The sequence below is a fragment of the Stegastes partitus genome, unplaced genomic scaffold (assembly GCF_000690725.1).
Source record: "Stegastes partitus isolate 25-593 unplaced genomic scaffold, Stegastes_partitus-1.0.2 Scaffold383, whole genome shotgun sequence".
NCBI classification, from domain to species: Eukaryota; Metazoa; Chordata; class Actinopteri; family Pomacentridae; genus Stegastes; species Stegastes partitus.
Genome location: NW_007578114.1, coordinates 179,419 through 197,634, shown reverse-complemented (window position 1 = coordinate 197,634; position 18,216 = coordinate 179,419). Strand labels below are relative to the sequence as shown.

Here is an 18,216-nt window from a genome sequence, read left to right as displayed (position 1 = left end):
CTGTAAATTCCCAAGACCTGTTTGTTTTTCTGAGTTGTGATTTGACAACAGCGTCTGTCGATGATACAGTGTGTATATATATCCATCCATCCATTGTCTATACACCGCTTAATCCTCACGAAGGTCATGGGGGGGGGGCTGGAGTCTATCCCAGCTGACTCAGGGTGAAGGCAGGGGACACCCTGGACAGGTCACCAGTCTATCACAGGGCTACACTTAGAGACAGACAACCAAGCACACTCACATTCACACCTACGGACAATTTAGAATCACCAATTAACCTCAACATGTTTTTGGGCTGTGTGGGGGGGAGCGGGAAGAGCCCACCCTGCACTGGGAGAACATGGAGACTCCATGCAGGGGGATTCCGGGATGCGAACCGGCAACCTTCTTGCTGCGAGACAACTGCGCCACCTTGCAGCCCCTTTTTTTTATTTAATGGAATTTGACATCATAGAAGTATGCTTTAGACATGCCGTAGTAAATGACTGTACAAACAGGCAGCGAGTAGACAGTTGTGTAATTACAGCAGAGCTTCTGGCACCACTCTACCTACCTCTCAGTTTTGCAGTATCAAAGTCCTAGGCAGCACAACTTGTTTTTAATTACGGATCGACCTCACTGATTACGACATCCAAAATTCTCCATTTTCCAGAACCCAATGGCGGGTTTTAAAGGTATGTATTTTTTAAAAAAAATTTAAATTGCCAAAATGGCCCTCATTTTATTAGAGTCAGAAACTGTAAAATCAGAGAGAAATTAAACTTTCCAATGGTCCATGAAGGGGTCATTTATGGTGTACAGTTTTGTCTGAACCAAAGCGAACTATAAAATCCTGATATTTCTTTAGACTCGCTTTGCTCACAAAAAATTGACAGATTCTGTAAAAAGCAAAAAAAAAAAAATTCTGAGCTCCTCAACACAACTGTGAAGCCATTAGTGACTCAGCAGCCACATGACAAAATATTCTGGGCTTTTTGGCTGGACTGCAGGCAGTGTCATACTGTTGATAAGGAAACTAATTTAAATAATGGCAATATAACTGAGTGAAGCTGCAATACATTTCTGAGTTCTCTCTACGTCCAGCCATGCTTATGCTGTTTGCATAGAGGTGCAGAACTTTATTCTGCAAAGAAAAATGAGCACAAAACACCCAGATACGGCCCGGAGTTCAAACATGAACAAACAAAGGCTTTTCAATTCAGTATTGTGTTGGAGTCTGTGTTCTTCTAAATGGTGAGCCCAGGATTTTCCTCTCAACTGCAAATACATAACATTTCCAAACATCAAATATCAGTCTCCTGATTAATTATAATAATCTGCATTAATATCGGCTCTGAAGAAACCATATCAATCCTCCATTGTCACTTCTACTTCAAGTCGCTAAATTTGAGCATGAAGGGGGAGACGTAGAAATAAAAAACAAACCAAATCCAGTAGACTTTAACTTTGACCTTTGTCATTTGTGATTTGAACAACCTGACTTGCTCCTGCTCAGTAGAACACTGTAGACTGGCAAACTGCCATCATTCATGCAGAGAACACACCCACGTACAAATAGGCCTCATACTAGATGCATACATTTATGAAACACACACACACACACACACACACACACACACACAGGCCCTCCTGAGCACGTCTTTGTGCTTCTCTGCAGCACAGATGGCTGAATGGTGGGTGTCTTCCTGCTTCTGAGCCCCTCCTTCACTCTTCTTCTATTTTCCCTTTCCCCCCCCCACCTCCTCCTCCCTCTCTCTCCCTCTGCCTCCTACCCAAGGCCAAGCCTCATCCACCCCTGCCGCCCCATCCTTGATATCCCTCTCGTCTCCCTCCCTAACAGCTTTCACACAATGCGTGACACTCTGCTGTTTGGCCTCCCTCCCCAGTCTGGTGCTAAATGGCCAGATAGATTTAGGAGCATTCATCATTGTAATCATGTTGCTTAATTATTCATAGGCTCCATCAGGCCTCTTCCTGGTGTGGCATGTAGTTATTAGAGAGCAGCAACATTAGTCTGCCAGACTCTCCTGGTGCAGAAGGGACAAAGGAGGATAGAGCAGGTTAGCTCTGCACATGGAGTCATTATTATACGTCTCTGACTAATGGCTAATTGATGCCATTAATTTTCGATTCAGAACACGCTGATGGGCAGAGCGGAAAAGATTGCATTGTGTTTTATGTATTGTTCTATAGCTTCCTACTGTAAAACACACACACACAGCTGTAAAGTTGCCTATTGAATGCTGAACAAAATGCCTCATTTCAGTAGTTGATAACCAACCATTATGACAGAGGCTTTCGGTTGCAGAGATGTACAAACATTGGAGGGTAAGTCGGGCTTCATCAGTTCAGATTACAGCGGTCCAGCCTCCAGCTGGGCACACTGGGAGCAGATGGCCCCATAATCACTACGGTTCATCTAGGTCTGGAACCGCAGCCAAAACCAGCTCCCAATATTTGATTTAATTTCAAGTATAGCTTAAAATACAGGACATGTCATCTGGCATCACCGCGAGAGACTCCATAGATGTGGAGGCTGGCCGTGCCAACCGTTATATGATTGTGGTTATTTAGGAGAATGGATCCTCCGAGCTGTGTGCAGTGGGTTCTGCACATGCAGCACCAGCCCAGCAAATTATTTCTCAGGGTTTTAGTGTATATCTTTCAAACTAGCACTGTACAGACTGCTGCAGCTCAGCCATAAGCTCTGTAAAGGTCACTCTATTCTCCTGGAATCACACGACCTTTATTGGATACAGACTTCCCACATATATAATGGCATCACGGGACTCAGCTGAAGCTCCGGGAACAGAAACCTCACCTTTCCCATTTACTCATTACTCATTAATTTCATGTTCAGACATATCCTGTTTTTCTCATTTACTCCACAATGCACGCACCTGAATTTTGCCTCCACTGTGGAGCCAATATGGTGAGAACAGCTATGTTTCCTGCGAGCTTTATTGTTTTGTTTTTTTCACATCCTGCCTTTCAGCTGCTTCCGTAAAACTTGTCAAAAACGTCCATTACAATAAGCAGGACACAATAGGAAACTCCCACAGATGTAAAATTGATTTCATGCGTGGTGTTCTCGGTTCTGTGGAAAGGCAATATTCAGAATGAGACAAGCGATTGTGACACTTTTGCACAGAGTAGCTATACATGTCTGCCTCTCAGTTCCACCCACATTCCAACAAATGCTTCTTCTGAGTCACAATGACGCCACACTGTGCATGTTTTCACAGAGAATAGCTGGTCACAAGCCTTTCTACGGAACCACCTCCTGCAGATACGTGGGAGACAAACAGCTGCGTAATAATTTTTCGTAAATGCAGCCAAAAAAACAGAGAGTCCGGAAACACCAAGTGCCTGGAAGACTCGGCTTCTTCAGCAAACAGCCAAGCTGAAATGAATTTGTCTTCTGTTGGCATTGTTGATGAATCTCTGCTGTTACGCAACACCGCTGAACCTCCTTCACAGTTAAGCAAAACAACATGGGAATGCCAACATGTTAATGCCAAACGCTGTGAGCCTGCAGATGCAATTTCAAGCTGAAGAGCTACCTCAGGGGATTGAAGGAATCAACGGCTTAGCGGAGATTTGAGCACTGCAGGTCTATCTGAATCATCCCGGCATCAACACAATTGACACTGAATCACGGGTTTTTTCGGAGAGGCAGATTGAGATTGACACAATGCAAACACGCTCTGCAAATCTGTATTTATGCTGTAAATACATTCGACAGGCTTGAGTCATATCTGGGACTGAGCGGTTCAGATCTTTATTAGCAAATATTTTCATGCTTAAGTGAATCTCATGCGTTGTCACGGCTAAAATGTATTACACACTGAGCTAAGACAATTATTTTCTATTACTACAGCTTGCCTCTAGCTACTGTTATGTTGTTTTTTTTCCTGCTGGTTTAAAAGCTCTTGGTCCTAAGAAGTAAAACTGCATATTTTAATGCTAAACAAACACATCAAATCGTGCTGGGACCACAACAGGACAAGGGCAGTATTTTAAAAAATTTTCATGGTGTCTTTTCAACGTTAAAATTAAGTATTATAAATAACCGCCTGTGCTTCTAATCCAACCCCGGAAACAAATCACGAATTCAAGCACGTTAATGGAGATTAGGAAGTAGCATTAGTTTCAATTTTGATAACTTTATTTTACGACTAAGTGAGGTATCAGACAAGTGTGCATTTGTGCAGGAGGGAGACAAGACTGGAGGTCTTAAAGCAGCATCATCGTGCCCTTGAGCATCTTTTAAGTAGATTAAGGCAATCTCAAAGCCCAAATGAGGGCATGTTTAGGTTAAAAGACTGTAATAATTGATCCACTTAAGGACAGGCTGTCTTTCTACGGTGCCCCTGACGAACAGCAGGCAGCCAGCATAAATAAGATCTGATGCAGCTTCTTGCCTCCTTCCTTATCTTGCACTCGGGGCCTTCGCTGTCTCTCCAAACCCCTTGTTCTGTCTTTGACTCTGCTGTCTTTCCAGCAGGAGTCTTTCTTCATGGGTATTCTCCTTTGGATGTCATCTCTCCCCACTCACTTCATTCACTTTTTTGAGGTTTTACAATGTAGTGTGTCCTCTAGGGCTGAACAATTGGGGAAAAAGAGTCTAATTGTGATTGTTTTTCAGACAGATATTGTGGTTGAGGTTTGCAAAATATAATTTCAAATCAGACTTGGGTTAAATATTCACTGTGTATTAGATTTAAAACATGCGAATGAGCATTAGCTGCCATCAAAAGCGTCACACAAGGAGGACAGCATGAATTTTTAAAGAGCAAATGTAAATGTGCAAGTTATGCCTCTTAAATAAGGACACTGGGATTGCATCAAACAAACCATGCTGAGCAGAACCATGTAGTAAAAACTGATTGATGTTTTAAAGAATAAACAGTTAAAGTTTCAACCTGCTCAAATTAAATAAAACCAAATCCCATTCCAACACCTTATACATCCTAAATTGCAGCCTCTGCAATTTGCTAATTGCATCGTTTCAAATTGTGCCTTAAACTCAATTCGTCTCTCAGCTATGGTATCTCTTTCCTTCCCTGAATCTTGTGCTTCTCAAAACAAGCAAAGGATCCTGGTAATGGAGTTTTCCTGAAGCCAACGGCACCTTAAGCGGGGCGACTTGTTGTGGAAGCTGCGAGTCAAAGTTAAATTATCTGTCAATTCTGTTCAGGAAACTCTAAATTTGAAGCAACTAAATAAAGCCGTGCAGAACTCAATGCACTGATATGGTGGCAAAGCAATAAAACCAGCAGAGGCTCTCAGCAGAAGATTGAGTAATATCCTGCATGGATAAGGGGCGGGGGTGGAGAGGGAACAGAGGTTAAAATATATCTCATTCCTTCTGTCTCTTATTTATGCACATATACGATTCTGATCATACTGTGCCATCTCCCCCGAGAGCCCGTCTAGCAGATGCAACTGATGGAAATGAGGCTTTGAGGTTATGCACTATATGTTGAGAGAGATTCCCTTGAAGGCAGCAGGAGGGAAAAGCAGAGTATGTATACATTAATATTATTATTATTGTATGTATTTATTACGGAGGGGGTGTGTCCCCTGAGTTAAAAGCAACACTTTATGTTTCTATTAATAGCGGAGACCCCAGATCTATACCACATACAACACATTACCCACCACATTAAGCATTACAGTACGTATGTAACAGTCTGTTTCACTCCATGTTGGTTCACTGCTTTAACTCTGAGGCATGTGGTGTCACCACAGTGAGAACAAACTGGCGTTTAACGCCCAGTGAGAGGTCAAAACGCCCACCGCTGCTGACAAAAGAGCACAGCATGACCGGCGTGACCCCTGCAACTGCACAGACAAATTGAGGGGATAACCTCTTCTTCCCAGGTCACTCGGAGAGTTTGTTTCCCTGCACAGCATCTTCGGCCACGGTAATGAGGTGCTCTGGTAATGAACAGCAGGATAAACAACTAATGCTGCAGGGTCAGCTGGGACCGACTCGCCACGGCACAAAAAAACACAAAACAAAAAAACCGAGGTTCTGCAAAAGTTTATTAATATAAAAGAGAAAGTTGAAACAGCGCGCAGCAGCAGGGCCGGTATCACTCTGAACACGTTGTACTTCAGCTTCTGCTCACTTTCTTCGTCTGCCTCACTTGTTCCCATCGAACGCGTAAACACTTTTTTTTTTTTTTTTTTAGCCTTCTTCTCTACGTTCTTTCTCTCAGCATCACTTGGCCACTGAGGGTGGTTGCCATGGTAACACCACCCACAGGAGCCAGCTACCTTCCCTGTTACCGTAGCAACTGGTTCCCTACAGAATTTCAAGCATGTCACTCTCTCTCTCTCTCTCTCTCCTACTCATTATGAGTCTACCTCTCTCGCTCTCTTTCTTTCTCACATAAAACAGTCAGCATATGTTGGGTTCGACTTTGTAGCCGCGGCAGGTCGCTGATCGCCGGCTTAATTGTTGCTTTGCTTTCCTTATCACTGCCTGCTGGTTGTTTACATGCCATTGTAAATTACATACACAACGCAGGGGCGGGCTGAGTCGGGCTCGTTGTACTTTTTCCTGAGAAAACAAAAACTTGAATGTTCCCTCGTGATATTATAAAATGTTTTGCTGTGCTAATATTATGCTAATTAAATGACAGTTAGGTAATAATTTCATCTAAATATATAGTGGCAACACGGCGGCTCAGTCGGCAGGGGTACCAAGCGAAGACAGTGACATGAATATTGTAGCTTAAAATTACGCAGGAAATTACACAGGAATACAGTATGATTATAACTAATTGATTGCCTAACTGAGAACAATTAATTGAGAACAATTTGATAATCAGAGAATGGTTTTAGCTTCTCAAATGAGAAGATTTTCTACTTTTCTATATTTTATATAATATAATATAATATAAGTACGAGTTAAAGCTATAAATAAAACTGTACTGTACTAACAGCGATTCCACTATCAGTCACACATCATATTCTTTGGATGATCAGAGATTAGCTCACTATCAACGTAGTAAATCAATAACTGACTTAAGAATGTGTCACATGCCTCCCAGCTTCACTGACGCACAGCCGACACGTTTCCACACAGCTGATGATCTTTCCATTTCACTTTAGTCAAGACCACCAACACCCTTCCCTTCTGAGACTTCCTCCAGTAGTGCTCACACATTAATCACAAAAGAACAGCTAAATCTGAACCACCTGATCATCGCAAAATCTGTTAAATCATCTCCCTTGAAAGTTAATTTAAGTAGCACGGTGGTGCTGCTGCTGCTGCTATTACATCCATTTATGGTCTGCATGCATCATATTTAACACAAAGTCTCGACATTTTCCTGCAGCACTGTAAGGCACAGCCTCACAAAAATAACAATAATAACCGAGATCATGTCAGGCTGACATGTCCTGTCTTGCTCTGACTCTCTGTGTTATTTTAGAATGGGGTCAGATAATGTGTGCCGGCTGTGCAGTCGGCAGTAGATTAAATATTAGTGTTATCTCATTTCCTCTGGATATAAAGTCCCCACAGACTGTCCAAATGAAGGGAAAATGGTTTAATCATTGAGGCAATCTTTACACAAAAAAGCCTCACCAGGGCGTGGAACCTCCGTTTGTGCTGTCACGTCGTTATTTTTTTTCCAAGCCACAGTTAGACTTTGTCAGGCTGGCTTGTATAAGTATTGGCTGTTAACTGGCACAGCCTGGCCTTGGTGAACAAAAGAGCCTGAGCTGAGAAAAGAATGAAATACTACTTGTCTCTCCCCATCACTGACTGCAGCCACAACTGCACCTGATTCTCTTCGATAGCTGTCTGCACCACCAGACCGCTTCTTTATAGCAGGCACTGGGGAGATATAGTAGAAAAATCCATCATGATAAAACGTTTCATTTCAGTCGACATTGATAATAATGGAGGACACTGATGACTTGCTTTAAAGACCAGCAGAAATACAAGCTTATTTTAATTTAAGTACTTTGGCCACTATTTATAAAATGGTACACAACAATGACGAACGCACACAAATGAATAAATTTGGACATAAAATAAAAATAATACAGAATTATCTCACCTTAACACACAATAACTAAACCATGGAGGCACAGGAAGGGGCAAAGCTGCAGGTCAAGCTAAGGTTCCAAGTGTCAAGCCAAGACCGGGAAACACCAAGCAAAGGCCCTGCACTGGCCTCTGTATAGTCTGTCGTTGACGGTGCATCACTTAGGTGGAGGGGGTGAGACATGGAGTCATGAGTGTTTTTGAAGCAACGGCGATGACTAGTCTGTGTTGGCAGCAACCTCCACCAGTGGACCTATTCTGTAGAACATAATAGTCTGGCTGCACCTCACTAAACAAAAACACTTTATCTTGTCTCTGTTTCTCTAAACCAATCACAGTCATCGTAGGGGGGGCTAAGTGAAGGTGCAGCTTTGGTGTTAACATAGTGACAGGTGGAATTGATGTGGTGGAACATTTGCATGCAGGGGAGACAGGGGCTCTCATTAAAATGGATAATCCACCATAAAGATACGAGCAGGGCTGCCTGGCTGCACCATCCAAATCCTCGGCAAAACGTGTCAGTGTGGTAACCATAGACTGTATAAAAGATGGACGTAGCTACCGTGACGTCACCCGTTGGTTTCTGCACTGAGAAAATGAAGCCAAAGTTTTGCTACTAACATCTTGGATTTTTGGAGCCAGTGACGCAAAAATCGTCGGAGGGGGGCGGAGCCATAGGAGCAGCGATTGGTCAGACGGATTGAGAGGCGGGCCCTCTCCCACATTTACCGCCTTCTGCTCGCTTCGTCTGTATGGTCGCTGCTGACTGTCAATCAAGCCAGCCACGCCCCTTGCCCCGCAAAATGTTGATGATTTTTAAAAAATTGAGTATTGATTTATTTTCAGATTGGCCACCTGATCTCTGGATTTGATTATGAAAACTAATTTTTAAAAAAATCCTGAGCTGGAGGAATGCGGTATGTCGTGATCTGTGATCATTTCTTTTCCAATTCATTTCTATGGGAGCCAGGACTTTTTGGAGTCAGGACTAGCGGACGTAGTGATATTGCAGGTTTTTGACACTTCCGGGTTGGCTTCATTTTTCAGGGCCGGTTGCTACGTCCATCTTTTATACAGTCTATGGCGGTAACTTGCTGCTCCAAGGTTGTTGTTGTTTCCTGTCTAAAGAAAACGGTAACACACACATACTAGAAGGACAAAACCGACTGACACAATCAGTGGCTTATACATGCGTCCTACATCGGGCTATAGGCCAGATATAATGAAAGGCCTGGGCAGCCTAGCAATGGAAGCCAACAAGGAGAGTGACAGATACAGTTCTATATGTCTGTTTCGGTTCTCGGTCATACAGGTCATCTTATGAGCTTTAGTCGTAGCCAACTGGATTTCTCTTTTTGGTTCTTGAAAACATCTCACCTCATATCCAGTTCTAACTAACTAATGGGGAGTCACAGGTATTTGCTTTTTATCCAGAATTACATGGCTAAAGGCCCGGTTACAACAGAACTGCCAGGTGCCATTTACCTTCTAATAAGGAATGTCAATACAGCATTCTAAGTAGGTGATATGTGGCGTCCTCCTCTTCCGTTTAGAGGTCACTGTTCCAGATTAACATAGTTTTGCAAACTACGATTATTTTCTGTCCAGAATGTGAACATTGGCGTCCTCAGAGTCCTTTATCCTTCGGATGTAAATGGATTGCTGAGGACGAGAGCTGCAGAAGCCTCTTGGAAATGAAACATCTCCAAGAACTAAAAAGAGAAGTTCAGCTGCTTTCTGCTGAAGCACATACGATGAGATCGGCTGTTATGAGCGAGGAGGAGGGAGAACCTGTTAGGTTCATGTTCATGCAAATACGAACTTTGCATGTTTATTATGCGCTCTCATGGCAGTTTGCATCTAAATGCACTTAAGCGAAACTATCGAACATCCTTTAGAACAATTGTTTCTGATCAAGCGTCGATCCCTGATACACATCACCATTTTTATCGCCGAGGCCCAGTAGGCACTCCATCTGTGTACACTACAAAGTAGGCTGAGTGAAATGCTGTGGGAACATTTTGTCTCAAGGGAAGGGAGACTCTCTGTGCCGTCCTCTACAACAAATTCAGTCCAACACTGGTCACAAACAGCTGCGGATAATGATTTTGGAAGTCTTTTTTTTCCCGGAAAATACCAGATATTTAACAAAATGGGGTTTCTGGGTGATTATAAAACCCTTCACTGACACACTTAGTTCCCTATCTGACATCAAAAACAGGCTCAATGTTTGACAGCAAGATAAACCTCAGAAGTGCAGAAGGTGTCCTGCAATTATCAGAGGCATGGAGGAAAACACTAGAAGTAACTTGGACGGGATGCGTTGAGGAAAAATGTAAAACTCCAAACTAGCTCCTGGACTGGGCTGAAAAAACATCTTGTAGTCGAGGGTGGTGAGAATACAGAAGCAGCAGATGCAAATAAGAGTCAGATCTCTGAAAATAACAAACAGGGGCAGAAAAAAATAATAAAATGAAGGTTGAGTTTGGAGCATTAATTATTCAAAAACAATCAAAGTGTACACAAGGAAAGCGAAAAAGATGTCACTGGCCACTGAGAGCTGCTGAGGCAGATGGAGAGGCAGCATCGGAGGAGGAGGAGGAGGAGGAAGAGGGGGAGGAGGAGGAGGAGGAGCGCCTTTTGGGACGAAGCAGCGGAGAACAGAGGAGGCTGGGACGCAAGACACAGACAGGAGGGATGAGGAGGGGCTGAGCCGAGGAGGAGACGGGCCGGAGGATTTTCTTTTGTGCCGTGTAGAGCGAGGAGTCGGGCGGGGCGAGTGGATGTGGACGAAGGAGGGGGGCGGACATGCAATAAAAACCAGGTAGCATGAAGAGGGAGGGCTGGCGTCTGAGCGCTGAGAGGGTGCGTGACAAGTGCCAAAGCCCCGTCGACAAGCGAGCGCCCAGACCTTTTCGCGGCCCTCAATAATTGATGCGTCTTCTGCCGCTGTGTACCGTCTTCACAAAGCAGCAAGTGTGTGGCGGATGTGTGTTTGTACTTCAGAGTCTTCTGTCAGTGTGACCTAATTGTGTGTGAGTGATTTCCACCCATCTTTGTCACATTTGGATTTATGTATTAAAGATGAGCTTTTTGTCCTTTTTTTTTTTTTTTTGGTGGAGCGAGAATGTGCATCAATTTTCTTCCATAACAGTTCCCAATGTTCGTCTGCGGAATATTAATTCCGGTCTGAACCCGACAACCTCGCAAATTCTCAGAATCTGCAGTCAGCGCTGTTAGGAAATGAGATTTTGCAATCCTGCTTTCATACACCTTTGAGCTCCGCTGTGGCCACGGGGATTTTTCTTGCCTCTGCCAGCTGCTTGGACTGAGTGGGAATAGAGCTGGGTTTCCTTCATGCACTCCACCCAGCAGCCCACATAGCATTCTGCATGCTCTACATCACATGCACACTCTCTCTCCACATCCTCTGTTTCTCAAATCATCCGCTGTGCCAGGGCAATCCCCTCTCTCTCTCTCTCTCGCTCAATCTTTTTTCACTGCACTCCCTCTTTTTCCTCCTGAACATGGAGGACAAGTGTTATCACCACACTGCAGATGTTTTGAAGGGGAGGAGGGTTGGGGCTGCTCCGCTCAAACCTCCCACCGGCTGTGTGCAGGACTAAACAGCTTGCTTTGCTCTGGCATTAAAACTTTTCCACAGAAATACAACCCATTAGGCTTACTGTGGCAGTGTGAAGACCTTGGGCTGCACTGATATCTCTGCCTCTGCAAGAACTCCGGAGAGGAGGCTCGAGCTGGATGACATCAGGACGGCTGCGCTAATATCTCAATCCCTCTAGGTGACACCGGGCAAACTTATGATTTGCAAAACACACAGCTTCCCCCCTCCTTACCCCGCCACTTGCACACATCCACACTCCCATCTGGGCTTCAGCTGTTCCAGACACAGGTGTAAGCAGTCATAATTGATCTGCAAGCTTGAAATTGCCCCACGAATCTACATATATATGTTCTATCTGACATTCGGTAAGTGGATGATGAAAGGTAAAGTAACATTTGGGCAACCGGGAGCAGCTTTAATCGAAATTCTTTGATTACGCGCAACCTAGAAAGAGACGTGCAATCGGGGAAACCAAAGGAATCAAATCATCAAATGGGGTCAATCAATTTTTTTTTTGCATGACGGGCGATGCGGAGATGACACGAAGCGATGAGCCTCAGTAGCAAATATCATTAAACTCCATCCTGGGAGTTATTCCCCATTTAACCGAGACCCATAATTAAAAATAATTCAGAGAGTGCAGAAGAAAAGATGAATCATCTTAGCCGGGATTTGGCAGAGGCCCCCTTGAACCTATCGGGAGGATGCCGTGCAAATGCGCAATTAATGTCAATTTATTTTCTGCAGAAAAGCTGGATGAACTCGACGCCCGGGGACACAAACACCAACGTACACTTTCTCTATTCCCAGATTCTGTAAACAACCGAGAATGAAAATGAACCAGCCGCCCCAACAAACACTCACAAACACAAGGCATTGTTTCAATGCTGTCGATTGCAACAACGTCCCAAAGGCTGCGCTAATGTCATTCTTTAAGTTTGTCACCTCTGGTAACAACTCAATTTGCTACAGCACAGTTACAGCTTTCCTTTTCCAGCGGCGCAGCGTAGCTCTCATTTCACAATGACTCTGCAAGATCTAATCCAGGTTCTGTGTGTGTGTGTGTGTGTGTGTGTCGCACTTGAAAAACTTGGAAAGGAAGCCAGATACAGAGAGCAGAGGGGGGGAAAAAACATGTGATACAATAAAATGGTACGTTTAATGCCCACCGGCACACGGATATAGTAGAGAATAGCAAGCACACGGGAATCCATTAGTGGAACCCGATTATCTCTCGGCTCTAAAATTAATTGAGTGTAGGGCAGAGTGTGTCTGTGTGTGTGTGCGAGAGAGGGAGATCTGGTTGTCCTCATCTTTTTTCCCCCGATTTTTTTTTTTTTTTCAAAACAAATCCTCTTGTGTTGCTGCATTGAAAAGCAGATGGGGGTGGGAGGTGCATGAATCTGTATGGCCGTGTTCCAGCCTGAAATTGCTGCTGCTGCTGCTGCTGCTGCTGTCTGTGAGGTGGCAGAGTGGGGTGATCCGGGTTACACGGCGACTTTGTGACTCACTATTTTTATTTAATCTTCAGCCTCAACTAAAATGTGTTCCCTATCTTTCCACCTCTTTTTTTTGAGTTTCCACACATAATGCCTCCTCCGTGCTCGCCTCCCTCTTTCCTCCCTTTGTGCCTAATGTGCTCCCGAACCGTCTGCGTTTCCTGAAACCTGTAGATACTGTATATTTGTTTGCGCCGCTGTTCCTCTGCAGCCTCTCCGGGCCGAAACGCTCAGCCTCTGGTTCACATTGCAGTTATTTGTCTTGATAAGTGCGGAACTGTGCTGAACCTGAGCGCACACCTGTAGTCCCCAGCCTCCTGTTTAAATCAAATATGGCGACACACAAGCACAATCATTGTACGACTGCTTGCTTTAAATCACATTTTCCTGCATGGGGATTTTGTTGTTACATAAAGTCAGCCTCGCTCGCTCCGGTCTGGCTTTGTGTTTTGTTGATAAGTGAGTATTATTGCGATTCCCTGATGGTTAAGCCTGGGTTTGTACAGCAATATACACAGCACCACGAGGTAATATACATTTTTCAGCTGTCATGGATTTTGCCAAACCTATTCTACAGTGGCAGATATTTCATTAGCATCACAACAAACATTTGAGAAGCTGTAACTAGTGCGTCCTTGTGCTGAAACATCCTAAAACACTGTTTAATTGTTTTGTTACCTTCCTGTTGATTAACAACCTAATCATGTCTGTTACAGTTCTGATGTTAAAAGTACAGATACCATGCACCCCTGTCATGACTGAGCTACTTGAAAACAACCTCAGTGGTTAAATTGACAAGTCTTGGCTAACACGCAATCTAATATTGCATTTAGCAGATCTGCTCATTGATTTGCAGCATCACCACCACCGGAGGTAATAACTGATGAACTAACTGAAATATTATCCAAACTGTAATACGGCCAAGTGCAACCTCTAAATTGTGCATTTTTTAAAAGTAAAACTGTCACAGTATACCATTTTAAATGAGGCACTGTGGTGCTACAGACATGTCCTGGCCTTTCAGTCACATTCTCCTGACAGAACGCTTGTTTTTCATTTTACATAGTACAAATAAAATAGTTAGATTTTTTTTCTTCTTAAAAAAAAATGGACAAAAAAAAAGCAAAAATGACTATTCCCACTGACATAACCCACCGATCTTTCAAAAATAATCCCAACCTGATTTCTTCTGCATATTGTTCAGACCTAATTTTCTGGTTTTCTACCATTTCTATGACAGTAACTGTAGATTAGGAGTCAAGCGATGATCATCCAGGCTGATTAGTGGGTCAGCTATTCAGGATTGTTAGAATTATCTGTTATCTATTTTAAAATTAATTAATTAAAATTGTGCTTTCTCAGCTATAATGCCTCTATATTTGCATGGACTGTAGTTGCCGCTCTGAGGTCATGAGCAAAGTCCCGCCCACAGCTCTATCTGATTGGTTATGCATCACGCGTTACAGCCTATCAGCACTGAAGGAACAATGTTGAAAAGTTCTCTTATAATTAAACATACCTAAGACACAAATAAATGCATTGCAATGAAATGTCATGGTATTCTGAATGTTGACTCCAAAATATCGCAGAATTTCCAGACTCTTAAAGAGCAGATTGCACGAAACGAATTCAAAGCAACTTCATGCGACGTTGAAGGCAAACAGATTCTGATGGACGTTTTAAGACTGACTCATGTTGTTTGGTAATGGTCACTGAAATATGAAACGTATTTTGTTTTACACTTTTGTGATACTACAGTGCTTCCTTAGTCTTTATGTGAATCTTTTAAACTTTCTTTATATCCATAATCTGCTCATTTATGCTACGACGTTCGAGTTACAGAAGCCTAAATGTGACTTTTTACTCTTTACATGACGACAACTTAAATTTAAAAATAAATCTGTTATGTGTCTCCTTGATGACTTATAATCGGTACTGGCCCTGGAAAAAAAAACATACCGGTCCAATCCTAATAAAGATATTGAACACTTTAGGGTGTCAGAGTTCTGGTTGAACAAAATAAGCTGATATATTGATGAGCCTAGTTGATGAAAATAATCAGTGGCTATAATATGGATTGTAATGACTGGAACATGACTTGAGAAATATTTAATGGATAATGAACTAGGCAGGAGGGTCTAGTTTTGGCTAACCCTGCAAATCGTATACCTTCCATACAGTAAAGCACTTCAGATTTGAGTACAGCTTGACACCCTCACTTCATGTTGCATCTTTTTTTTTTGTTATATTTTTATTTATTTTATTGTGTTTTTATTCTGATTGGTGTTTTAGTCATTGTGTTTATATCTTATGTGTTGCTCTCTATAATTGTGCAGCACTTTGGTTTAACTCCTGTTATTTTAAATAAGCTTTAAAAATACATCTGACTTGACTTAACATGACATTTGTGTAAAAAAAAATCCAACATTCCTCAAACCCAAAACAGCCAAAGATATCAAAATCACAGCCATCTCAGTATAAACAGCATGAATAAATCACTGCTAACCATAAATCTATAACTGCTGGTGGCAAGTTCTTATCAAACCAACCACGATATCATGATGTATAACCAAAAGTGAGACATTTTCTATCATGTGTCATCCACAGTGTCCACAGCTTCCCATTAAGGTCAAACTACACTGTACAAGTTCCCCGGCTTCCATGAGGGCGGTTGTTTTTCTGTGACCTTTGTTGTCAGGGGGAGATCTGCTCTGTGTGTCAATTAGCTAATGCTCTGAGTGCTGCGACAGGTATTAAAGCTGACATAGCGGGGAATTCAGACATGTATATGTGACAGCCCGGCATCAATGTGTCCGTCCACTCACAACAACAACAACACCGGATAATCCTGAATGTGCATTTCAGCTAAAAAAAAATTATTTCAAAAAACAGGTGTAGCGAGCCTTAACTAATCCAAAATTCAATTTCCAACAGTGATTATACTCCGATTATCCCAAAACTCATTTGAATATTCTACAATAATAGAGCGATCAAAACAAATTTGGCCAATTCACATTTTAACGGAATTAATGTTGAGTAAATTAAGGGGAAGCTGACAGTTTTATTAGGACTAATACCACAGTGTAATCCAGCCAGTCAACCCTCTCACAGTGTAATCTTCAGTGTAAACCTTCATGGGCAGGTCTCCTTGTATGAAGCTAAAGCCTGTTCCTCAGCATAGCAGTAATCCCGCTAAGGCTCTTAGAGAAGCGAAATTATTTCAGAATGAAAGGAAGAGGCTTTATGACGGGCTGCAGACTCGCTGTGGAAGATGGCTAATAAATAAACATCTCACAAGGCGGCTTTAGGAACTCGGGGAGATGCTGAACTTTCTATCCGAGCTACCGGGAGGCAGGTGTGTTCACTCCTCGTTTCTCCAGATGGGAAAGAAGTGCGTTTGACCTGAAGCACAGCAGCTCCAGCTGGGACATCGTGACTCATCCTCCTCCCCTCGTCCTCCCTTCCACATTCACACAACCTGAATCCCAGGCCCGAGATGACGGCTGACTGAGGAGTTATTGAGAAACAAAAGGTCAGGTCCATTAAAGTGTGGGTCTGCTGGACGTCGTGATGAGACAGGAGGGACGTCGGAGCAGCTGGTGGCCCATTGACTGTACAAGACACTTTCTCCCCTTTCTGCCTATTGATGGAGACACATGCCAATAGGATGACCCCACATCTCTCATTAGCATTCCTCTGAATCACACGCAGCAGCATCGACTTCTTCTTCACTGCAAATCTGATTTTTAATCCTCGAATTCCTCATTCTCACTGTAAATTATTATTTTTTTAACCATTGCATTGCAGACACAGCACAACAATTGAATATGCATGACTCCATCCTGCTCAAGAGCTGCACCACTCCTCTAGAAAGAAAAAAAAGAAGAAAAGATTTCCTCCTCTGACAAGGCCAGATGGGATGCAACGAGATGGGATTTGATCTCCATCCTTTTCCACACAGCAAAAAAAAAAAAAAAAGGCCTGTGACATCCATCATGTCAGGCCCAGACTTGACGCAGCGAAGCAAAAGCACTGAAAAAAAAAACCACCACACATCCTCATCCCTGAGAGTCCACTCATGTCATTCATTTAACAGCATTTGCATATTAAACCTTTTTTTTTCTTTCTCCCTACTATCAGCATCAGCGGTTTTTTTGCTGCGTGTTTTTACTCCTGCTGACATAGGACGCAGCTCGAGGGTGCATTTAGAAATTAAACCTGCCCTAGATAAAGGGCGACTGTGAGTAATATGGAGATGAGAGTATGCGTAAAATGTATATATACATCCACAGCGATGGATAAACATGTAAAAGGTCGACACACATCCAGAGAAACAAACTGCAATGCGCCTTTACGAGCGATCCAGATTGTCTTACCTCGACGTTTTCCCACACGCAATAGGACAATACAGCCATCAATATAGGTATTGCGGTATGTCCCATTTTCTCGCCTTCTTTTGTCTCTTTTTTTCTTTATTTGGTGACGAAGTTGCTAATGCAAAAGAGCTGCCTCCAACATACGCTGTCTGGTTACATCAGCTGGAAGTGATGGACGCTGCGTTTCCCTGCGATATCTCCTCTTCCTCCTGTGCGCTCTCGCCAACGGGCTCTCCAATGGCAGCCTGGGCTTTTTATGTGGATGAAGTCTGACAGAACCAAGCCCTGTTTCTGCGGGTATTTATCACAGACTTTACTCACGGCTTCCTTCGGCTGCGGGGGCGCTTTTTTAGTCAACAGAGACATCTGGTGGCTGCGGATGGAGGATGCAGCTCCATAACCAGTTCCTGTGTCGGATTAAAGAGACAAAAACAAAAAGGAAAAAAAAAAACCTCCAAAAGATTCGCGTTGTGAATTTTAATATGCTTAAACTGAACAGGAAGCAGATTGACTTCATGATAATGTCATCTGGAGGAAAGAAGAAAAAAATAAAAATAAAAAAACCCCCACATCTGGTCCAGTGAATAAAGCTCTTAAGGCCTCACATCTGGCACAATTGCATGCAGATTACATTTGGATGTAATA

The 18,216-nt window shown here is 43.1% G+C and overlaps 1 protein-coding gene across 2 annotated transcripts in view; it reads right to left on the bottom strand.

The window, feature by feature from the left end:
- aplp1 (amyloid beta (A4) precursor-like protein 1) overlaps positions 1-17,804 on the bottom strand; it is a 43,775-nt gene extending 25,971 nt beyond the window's left edge. For both annotated transcript variants that reach the window (XM_008284987.1, XM_008284988.1), the window contains exon 1: positions 17,572-17,804. In XM_008284987.1, coding sequence (XP_008283209.1) covers positions 17,572-17,637 — 66 coding nt within the window. In that variant the 5' untranslated portion in view covers positions 17,638-17,804. The remainder of the gene's footprint in view (positions 1-17,571) is intronic.
- Positions 17,805-18,216: the final 412 nt, after the last annotated feature.